At 35.2% G+C, this 10,628-nt stretch overlaps 1 protein-coding gene across 1 annotated transcript; it reads left to right on the top strand.

Moving 5' to 3' along the window:
• The first annotated feature begins 546 nt into the window (after positions 1 to 546).
• Positions 547 to 10,403, top strand: ddx18 (DEAD (Asp-Glu-Ala-Asp) box polypeptide 18). The gene is made up of 14 exons (XM_073845389.1): positions 547 to 1,006; positions 1,343 to 1,507; positions 1,660 to 1,863; positions 4,191 to 4,326; positions 4,432 to 4,532; positions 4,631 to 4,830; positions 4,905 to 5,019; positions 5,094 to 5,233; positions 6,454 to 6,615; positions 6,703 to 6,855; positions 6,949 to 7,062; positions 7,918 to 7,974; positions 8,079 to 8,256; positions 10,035 to 10,403. Exons 1-14 carry the CDS (start codon positions 895 to 897, stop codon positions 10,178 to 10,180), a joined length of 1,983 nt encoding a protein of 660 aa, XP_073701490.1. The 5' UTR covers positions 547 to 894; the 3' UTR covers positions 10,181 to 10,403.
• Positions 10,404 to 10,628: the final 225 nt, after the last annotated feature.

The following is a 10,628-nucleotide window of genomic DNA, read 5'->3' as shown; positions in this document are numbered from 1 at the left end:
CGAAATTGTGAATTAAGTCATAATTACGAGATAAAAAGTCAAAATTATGACTTAGTAAATTGAAATTATGACTATAAAAGTCATAATTATGAGGTAAAAAGGCAAAATTATGACTATAAAGTTCATAATTATGAGATGCAAATTCGAAATTATGACTTTAAAGGTCAATTACAAGAGAAAAAGTGAATAGTGTGCCAGCAAGTCATAATTTTGACTTTTTTTTATCTCGTATCTTCCATACTTCAAGTTCATTATATATATATATATATATATATATATATATATATATATATATATATATATATATATATATATATCTATGATATATATATATATATTTTTTTTTTTTTTTTTAGTCTATACTTATATATATTAAAATGAAATCATTATACATTATATATAATAGAATCGTTCAAGTTGTCAAGATTAAAATATTATAAAACAATAACATATTTTTACGAACGGCTTTCATTTAAAATTACATCAAAATTCACCGTAAGGAATAGCATGTTAAATTCATATGGGTCAGGTGCTGAACAAACGAAAAACTGGACAGTATAAATATCGATTTCGTTAAAATAAAATCGATATTTCTTCCATTCCACCACTAGGGAGCGTCAGTGTTTAAGACCAATATGTTTCCGTTCGTTACCTAAACAACGATTTTTATATTCCTTTCCCGGTATCTATTGCGACACGGTGATCGCCATTAAACAAGAAAAAGAAGGAAACAGGAAATGAAATGGTCAAACCATACACAGTGGCGCTGAAGACAACAACCGAAACCAATTTGTTTTAATGGGTCTTTAATATTTTCAGTCAGGCATAATGTGAGTCAGTTTGCTAAGCGAAGGACCCCACGTAGCACGCACACACACGTGTTTGTCTGCAGCCATGGCGGACATGCAGATGAAGATTCTCCGAAAGAAAATTCAGAAAAGAAGTGAAAAAAATAAACAACGCAAACTGCTCAGAGCTCAAAAGGAAGACGAAGACAACGGCGAAGGTGATTTTTCTTTTTTACTTTTTGAAGATGTGATGTAACGTTATAGTTAATTCAGACGTTGTCGGACACACCATGTGAGAATCACACCGCTGTTGCTGCATTCGTAAAATTTAGTTTTATGTTTTAGTCTGTTATATTAAACATAGCAACACGAGATATAGTTTTATTTAAATCGTAATTATAATGTTGTGTATGTGTTGTTCAAAGTTTATCTTGATGAAAATGTTACCGAGACCTTCCATGTATTAGCTGACTCCTCACATTGAGTGCGTAACGTTACTCTTTTCTTAATTTTGGAGTCGATTGAATGTACTGTATGTGTTTTTGATTTGGCAGAAGTAAATGGTGTGCTGGAGGAATCTGAAGTGACCAGTGGTTCTCTTCCAAACGTCTCTGAAGAGCAGCAGCAAAGCATCTCCACTGAGGAGAACGAAACTTCACAGAAACTTAAGAAGAAGAAAAAGAAAAGAAAATTGGATGGTGCAGGAGACTCAACATCTAGTGAGCATTTATTATTTTTGTGAATACGTTGTTATAATTAGTGGTTGTTAACTGTGGGATTGTCATTGGCGACAACTAGTGAGGTGGCTGCTATTTAATTATAGCATTTGAGATGTATACACATACACTAAATAATAGATATGATCCTTTAGGTGTGAAAAAAGTGAAAAAAATCAAAAAGCAGGTTGAAGAGACAACAGAAGCTTCAGAGGAGGAAGAAGAAGAGCAACAGGGTGATGAGGAATGTGCAGAGGCTGAAAAGGTGCCAGAGAATGGCAATGATGACAATGAGGGTTCGGCTGAGGAGGATGATGATAGTGATGAAGATGGACCACAGCTTCCTTCTGGTCTGACAGGTAAAAACAGCAAAAAAAACTGGAACCTGTTAAACTCACTCTGCTATGAGTTAGTCAAACGAAATTTATCCAGACACCTTTAACATTACTCACATTAACAGTTTATTCGCTATAGTTTCGAAAATGTTAATAAAATATGACAAGAACTAAACGGTGTCAGAACAAATTCATCCTGATAATCATAAATTAATTACAATCAATCCAAGATATATTCAGACACCTTCAAAATTGCTCACATTATTACAGTTTGTTAGCTATAGTTTAGAAATAAGACAAGAACTCAAGAGTTAAACTTTGTCAGAACAAATTCATCTTGATATCGTCTGATAACTTTGATAAAAAGTATCTAACAAAACATAGTTAGGTCTCTATGTCAAATCAAAGTTGTGGTCCCAAATTATTTTTTATATATTTTATAATTTATCAATTTTACTGGTAATCCACTCTATGAAAAAATCTTGGGTATAATATGTCAAAATTTACTTTATTTTGCTGTCCTCATTTACATGAATGAACTACAGTGTCCTAGCCTAGAAATCTAGACGCACCCTAGCGGCAGCAAAAATTATTTTGCAGCCAGGTGGGTCTAGACACTCTCAATAGACCTTCTAGCTGCAAAAACCCAAATTGGGTCAGGCCAATCACAACGCGTATAGAGTAGGCGGGGCGGGCTTAACATATGACGACAGAGTTGCGACGGCTGCCACTTGAAAAACAAAGAATGGCGGCTGCAGCTGTCGAACAGCGGTCTTTCGAATCGGCTTTGGCCGCGACTCTGGAGGACTTGGAGTTAAGTTTTTCTTTAAGAAACGAGCAAAGAACGGCACTTAAGTCATTTTTAAAAAAGGAAGATGTGTTTGGAGTTTTGCCGACTGGATACGGAAAAAGCTTAATATACCAATTACTACGTCACCTTCTTCGTTGCTCTGATTGGTTGAAGCGCTATCCTATTGCGTGCATAGGGATTTTGAGAGACAACCGTTTATCCCGCCCCTCGGAGTAAGCCGCGTCTATGGAGAGTTTCCAGACTAAACATCTTGATGTAAGTCTGGCTCGCCAGGCTAACAGTGTCCTGCAACCACTGGTACATTTTTTTTTTTTTAGTTATATCTGTTGTCTGAATAATTTTTGTTTTGACTGTATATGTAGTGAGTAATATTTATATATAAATATTTGGGTGATACATTTAGCAAGGCATGTTTTATTAGTATTTGAATAAATGATATAATAATGTAATCTCAAATAAAAAAAAAGTTTTATTCACAGACTTTTCAGTCCCCCTTTTTTTGCTTTATTTTAAATTTGTAAAATAACCTTTTGTTATAAAAAAATAAACCAATACATTTTTGACAAATGAAATAAGAATAATGTACATAAAATTGAACAAACTAAGAAATGCAAGTTTTATTACTACTAATAAAATTATTTAATAATTTACAGAAGTTTCTTTTATTTAGTTTTTTTTTTTTTTTGCTTTATTTTAAATAAAGTAACCTTTTGAAGTGTTTTTCTTTCTAAAAATAAACAGATTTATTACACATTTATTTCTTGGACAAAGATCATTTATAAAGTAGTGTTTGTGTAATTGAGTGACAGAAAGTGGATGTTTTATTACTGCTGAAATAAATCATAAGATAATTGATAACACTTTACAATAAGGTTCATTAGTTAACTGTTTTAGTTAAACTAAACGAAGAATAATTAATACTTCAAGAGCAATTATTAATCTTAATGTTAATTTCGGGCATTTATTAATGCAATATTAAAATCACAAGTTATGTATAATGAATGGTGAACAACCGTTATATTACCATAACAAAGATTTATAAACACTAATATATGTATGGTTCATTGTCTGTTCACCTTAGTTAATGCATTAAATGTGTTAAATGTATCTAATGTTAACAAATGACATGACTTTCACGACTTAATTGTAAAGTGTTACAATTTAAAATACAGTATGATATTTTTAAATATTTTTCTTTCAAAAAATAAACCAATTTGTTAGACTGTTTTTTTCTTGGACAATTTAATAAAAAAACTTTTTATATACATTTAAAAATTAATTTTAAAAGTACTGTTTATATGTGATTAAGGGGCAAAACTGATGCTTTGTTACTACTGAAAAGAAATGGTAAAACAATCTTAATTTCACAAAAACCTATTGTATTTCATACATTTTTATTCTTTTTTTATTCAGAAGAAAAACAATCTTATAATTCTAATAATTTTTTCTAAAAACCAGTTTATTGGACATTCATTTAAATGTTTCTCATAGACATGTATAGGTAACTGTCATTTGTTTTCCTCACTGATGATTTTCTCAGGTGCGTTTGAGGACAGGTCATTTGCATCTTTGTCGGAAGTGGTCAGTGAGAATACTCTGAAGGGAGTAAAGGAAATGGGCTTTGAAACCATGACTGAGATCCAACACAAGTCCATACGACCCCTGCTGGAAGGAAGGTGAGCTTGCAGTGCATCACAGATGGCAGGGTTTCAGTGGGACAGTGGTCTTCACATTTGTTTATTTGTTGTATAAATGAACATATGCTCATTCTTTTCCAATAGAGACATGTTGGCTGCAGCTAAAACAGGAAGCGGTAAAACTCTGGCTTTCCTGATTCCCGCCATTGAGCTTATCTACAAACTCAGATTTATGCCCAGAAATGGTAAATTTACATTGAACAGTCCTATTCATTGTAGAGATGCCAGTCAATCCCGTAAGTATGACCTTAGACGTGTGACATGGCTGTGGTATGTTTGTCAGGGGCTGGAGTGGTCGTTTTGTCTCCCACTCGTGAGTTGGCCATGCAGACGTATGGTGTGCTGAAGGAGCTGATGACTCATCATGTGCACACCTACGGCCTCATCATGGGAGGCAGCAACCGTTCCGCTGAAGCCCAGAAACTCGCCAATGGAGTCAATATCCTGGTTGCTACACCTGGCAGGCTTCTCGATCACCTGCAGGTAAGGCCTTTTACAATCAACAGCTTTGCCACAGGGGTCTGAGGAGTGTACTTGACCTCTTTGTCTCTCCACAGAACACACCTGGGTTTATGTTTAAGAACCTTCAGTGTCTGATCATTGATGAGGCTGACAGGATTCTGGAGGTTGGCTTTGAGGAAGAGCTGAAGCAGATCATCAAACTACTGCCTAGTAAGAGCCAGCGACAAACCTGAGCATTCTAACACCACTTCCTGCAGGTCCTTGATATTTCTTTTTCTCTGCAGAAAAAAGACAGACCATGTTGTTTTCCGCAACACAGACACGTAAGGTGGAGGATCTTGCGAGAATCTCCCTTAAGAAGGAGCCGCTGTATGTGGGGGTTGATGACAACAAAGACACAGCCACCGTGGAAGGACTAGAACAGGTAAACTGCTCACATTAGGGATGTAACAATATCAAAATCTCATGATAGGATAATATCTTATGAAGTCTACGATATGATATTTACTGCAATATTTTTAAAAAAAGACAAACAAATACATGAGGAAAAAAATGAAAATTTTGTATATTTTAAAGTTAAATTCTTTTATCTAATGCACTTTGAGAGCTCAAAATTATGAGCTTAACTTGGAAAACTTAAATCAGAAAAAAAGGCAGTGAATTGACATGTACCTGAACTTTAAAGGGGACTCAGCCCTCTTTTTATTTGTGATATACTGTCTCAGTCTAAATTACATTCTCACTGTTTTAGGAAGCCAAACAAATTAGAATATAATAATAGTAATAGCTATTATATAAACTGTTGTTGTTATTATGACAGTAATAGCCATGTATTGTAAGACAGTTGCACTGTAAAATAAATGAAAAGGAATATTTCATAGGTGGATTATTTTTGCTTTCCTGTAGGACAATTCTTCTTTCCTAATTTCTATACATGAAAGAGTGATTTTGAATTTGGAATGCAGTAACATTACCCATTTGATCTGTTAGCTTTCAGCAATCCATACTGCACTTTTAAGCTTTTATTTTGACGGAAACGGCAGTAGAGCTTTTATTTTAAAGGAAAACTCCAGCTTCAGTGAAAACAGGCTTACAAAAACACATCTCACTACAAATCTAGTGAAATGCTGTAATCATCTGCTGCAAAAAATAAAGTATAACAGGTGGCCTTTGTGTTCCCAAACATGCGCTAAACTCACAGCAAATGCAATAAACAAGTTCACTGCAATTACTGTGCCATTCTGCAAAAACTGAGCCATTCTAAGCCGTTCTAAACACTGGATCACAAGCTGATCGACTGAATGAAGTGCGCGCTTTGCTTTGAAACGCTCAGCGAAAACCGACTTGACGAAGGAATAAGGGCCATATTGTGTTTTTTTTTTTTTTTTTTTTTTTTTTTTTTTTTTTTTGGACAGATACTGTGCCAAAACATAATGGCCCAAAACACAAATTCAAAGACCTTTTATGTTAGAATAAGAAGTTTAAATATATTTTAAAACCTCACATTTTGTCTGGAAGACCTATCGTTTACCGCAATACCACGATATTGATAATACCATTACATCCCTAGCTCACGTCTCACTTCTTTATCAAGACCACTTGGTCATGTGTTCATATTTGAGTTTTGGTTTGTGTTGTTTTTAGGGATATGTTGTATGTCCTTCGGAAAAGCGTTTCCTGCTGCTCTTCACGTTTCTGAAGAAGAACCGCAAGAAGAAGCTGATGGTGTTCTTCTCGTCTTGCATGTCTGTGAAGTTCCACTATGAGCTGCTCAATTACATCGATCTGCCCGTCATGGCTATCCACGTGAGTCACTGAGCCATACACTCACACAAAGCATGATGAGAAGTGCTTTATGCACTTCTGAATGTTTTTGTTTTCACGGTCTTTCAGGGAAAGCAGAAACAGACGAAGAGAACCACAACATTCTTCCAGTTCTGTAACGCTGACTCTGGCATTCTCCTCTGTACGGATGTGGCTGCCAGAGGTCTCGATATCCCAGAGGTGGACTGGATTGTTCAGTTTGACCCACCCGATGATCCAAAGGTACAGCAGTCACACCCCATTGTTCAACCTCACTGCTAGATATGTGTGCTTGCATTTTGAGTCTTATATGTGACTATTCTTTTGGTATTTAAGGAGTACATCCACCGTGTAGGACGAACAGCTCGTGGTATTAATGGTAGAGGACATGCCCTTCTGATCCTAAGACCAGAGGAGCTCGGCTTCTTACGATTCCTCAAACAGGCCAAAGTATGACATCTCTATAGTTATGGTTTTATATTGGATTTCACTGTATTGGCTTTGTATTATCATGACAAGAGTTGAAATACTCAATATAACTTCAGACATTAAAGAAGTTCACTTCCAAAATAAAAAATTCCTGATAATTTAATCACACTCATGTCATCCAAGATGGATATCTTCTTCAGTCGCAAAGAAATTAAGGTTTTTTTAAGGAAAACATTCCAAGATTTTTCTCCAAGGAGTGGACTTCTATGGTGGCCGAACGGGTTGAACCCCAAATTGCAGTTTCAATGTGGCTTCAAAGGGCTCTACACGATCCCAGCTAAGGAATAAGGGTCTTATCTAGCAAAATGATCGCACAATTTTTAAAAACAATAAAAATGTATGTACTTTTTAACCACAAATGCTCATCTTGCACCAGCCTGATCTTGCGCGTTACGTAATGAAAGTACTGACCCAGTGTTTGCGAAGCGAACGTGCAAAGACCGTAAAATGCCCTTTACAAAAAAAGGTAAAACAATGTCTTTTGAGGAATATTTTTTTGAAAAAACATAATTTCTTTGCGACTGAAGAAACAAACACATCTTGGATGACATGGTGATGAGTAAATTATCAGGACATTTTTATTCTGGAAGTGGACTTCCTTTAACTAAACTTGAAAATGAATAAAACTAATAAATACAATATGGACATAAAAATAGCAAAAACAAAAAAAATGACAATCTTAAAGTGAAAATTAAATAAAATGTATTTAGAAATATTAAACTATAACCGTAAAATAAAACTGGTAAGCTGCTAAACATGTCAAGATGACTCTTGTAGAAATGCATTTCTTATTTTCCCTCTTGTGTTCCTCTAAAGGTCCCTCTGAGTGAGTTTGAGTTCTCCTGGACTAAAATCTCTGATATTCAATCTCAGGTAAGACTTCATATTCAGTCAAATTGAAATAAATCTCTTGCTCATTTCAAATATAACCTCTTTAAATCCCATTTTAAATTGGTATTTGCTTTGGGCTTTTGCAGTTGGAGAAGCTGATAGAGAAGAACTACTACCTTCACAAATCAGCTCAGGACGCCTACAAATCCTACGTCAGATCTTACGATTCTCATTCCCTCAAACAAATCTATAACGTAGAGACGCTCGACCTCCCGAAAGTGGCAATGTCTTTTGGGTTCAAAGTGCCGCCTTTTGTGGACCTCAGTATCCTTTCAGCATTTGCATTACAGTGAATATTGTTGCATGTGGAATTTGTTACTTAATAGTTTGAGTTTTGATGTTAAAGGAGACCTATTATTGCCCCTTTTTTACAATATGTAATATAAGTCTCAGGTGTCCCCGGAATATGTCTGTAAAGTTTCAGCTCAAGAATGCTTCACAGATCATTTGTTATCATTTTGAAAATGCCTATTTTGAGTGGAAGCAGAAACACTGTTTTTGTGCATGTCCTATTTAAATGCACATGCGCTTCTGCATTTTAATCCATATAGTCTAAACTTCTGATGTAAGTTTTTCAGAGTGCACATATTTCATGTGAAAGCAGAATGGTGGCACCGTGGGTGAAAATGTGCATATTAGGGATGCTCATATTGACCGTTTAACCGTTAACCGACAGTAAGAATTTTAACCGATTATTACTATCAGTTAAACGGTTTAAAAGGGTTTTTTTCTATTCTTTTTTTTTTTAACGTTTGCTGCATGGTGAAAGAAATAATGCTATTTGTAAGTTATCTGTTTACTCACGCGCGCGTGTTGACACGTGCAGTGTGGCTGTACAGACATATTTCGCTTCACCTTTACTTAGTAAACAGATGTAGTATATGCAACTCAATGGCAAGAGGCGATATTGGGTTATTAGAGAGTGAATCCGTGAGTGAATGTATTCAAATTCTGAATGAATTATAGTCTAGAAAGTGCGCAATAGGCGCTCCCGTTACAATCACTGGAAAGCTATCACTCATCTTAGAGTAGTTCATCGCAATCTCATAAAGTTATTAAAAAGTAATAAAATAACCTTTACACTGCACAATTAATCTCTTATTTATATAATGCCAACACTTTCTTTGTTTTAATAAGAGAGTTCGTGAAAGTGTAGTTTCAGCAAAACTGAAACCGGCACTTTGGTTGGTGAGTGGATTGTAACATAGCCTCCTCTGATTGGCCACAGTGATAATCAAATCAACATACATGTCTGTGATTGGCTATTGCTGAACGCTGTAAAACACGCGCTTCTCACGCATATGACAGTGGATGGAAGTCCCGAACCGCAAATTGAAAGGGTTTTTGTGATGGTGTCTTTTTCGCGGATCTAAGAGTTAACAGGCAGCGGTCCTGCCTATCCGTACAGCATGTGGACATGTTAAAAACTAGACACACTGAGGTATTGGCTGGCCTGCTATATATTTTTATGTCCGACGAGAAGAATAAGACCGGTACAGTTCTTCAAAGCGCATAAAAGGATTCAGTGTGTTTTAGTTTTGTCATCTTAATTAGGTAGTTATTTAATTTATACATATTTAGTGTAGGCCTATTTATATTATTCTTTTTTTTCATTCAGATTTTCTCTGTTCTCAGAACCGCTGCTGATGCGTGATAATTTAAGTTATATGTCAATACAGTTTTTTATGTTGCACTGTATGCTGCTGTTTGCACGTTAAAATAAAACATTTGCTTGTATTTTTAATGTATCATCACAGATACTCGTGCATTCTATTTTTATTTTAAACTAATTTATTATTCAAATTTTATCAGTTAACGGTTAATGTTCGGATAACGAGCAGCGGTTGTCGGTCAGGAAAATTAACCGAAATGAGCATCCCTAGTGCATATAAAGGGGTGGTAATATTATAATAAGATCCTCTTTTTTGAGTAAACTTTTTCTATTTTAGTGTTTTAAAATCTAATTTTCAACAGCCATTGCTCTAATTTTCAGTGTCACATAAGAAACTTGTATGTTGTTCCTTAACTGTTCGCTCTCTCAGACGTTCACAGCAGTAAAGGGGTGAAGATGCAGAAGCGAGGTGGTGGCGGAGGCTTTGGCTATCAGAAATCTAAGAACGTCCACAAGGCCAAGATCTTCAAACATGTCGACAAAAGGAGGGGAGATGGTAGACAGTTCTCACGCTGAGAATAGGATAAAATGATCTTTCCTGTGATGCCCCTCTTTTGATCTATATGGAGTAACTGTCAGACTACATAGTTGTCATTTTGTTAACTTTGCCTCTTGTCTTTTGAGAGGAGCTCTGATCAGTCTGCATTCCATGCCTGTACAGAAATGTTTTCAGAAACCATTATATGATGCTGAATTTCTATTGTTACTGGCCCAACTCATTAAATATAAGAACTTGTGATATTGTGAATAATTCTTCTCATGCTTTCTGCTCTCTCCACATGAGATTGAACCTACAACCTTAGTAATAGATTAGCCTTTAATATTCATTTGTGTATTTTTTTTTTTTAAATGGCTGTTTTCAATGTTTCACAGAATGGAAAATTCTGAGGAAGATTTCATTTATTTTTAGATTCATTTTCAATTATACAATGGTATAATAAAATAACTGTTTTACTTCAATATT

The sequence above is a fragment of the Garra rufa genome, chromosome 8 (genome assembly GCF_049309525.1).
Source record: "Garra rufa chromosome 8, GarRuf1.0, whole genome shotgun sequence".
Classification (NCBI taxonomy): Eukaryota; Metazoa; Chordata; class Actinopteri; order Cypriniformes; family Cyprinidae; genus Garra; species Garra rufa.
The sequence above is the reverse complement of the archived record's forward strand: the minus strand, read 5'-3'. Positions and strand labels throughout refer to the sequence as shown.

What these genes read in the sequence shown, in the direction of transcription:
- ddx18 (XM_073845389.1), top strand. Translation starts at nt 895, where the DNA reads ATGGCGGACATGCAGATGAAGATTCTCCGAAAGAAAATTCAGAAAAGA. An exon ending in GCTTCCTTCTGGTCTGACAG is followed by an intron (nt 1,864 to 4,190) that starts GTAAAAACAGCA and finishes TGATTTTCTCAG; the next exon opens with GTGCGTTTGAGGACAGGTCA. An exon ending in ACCCACCCGATGATCCAAAG is followed by an intron (nt 6,856 to 6,948) that starts GTACAGCAGTCA and finishes TTGGTATTTAAG; the next exon opens with GAGTACATCCACCGTGTAGG.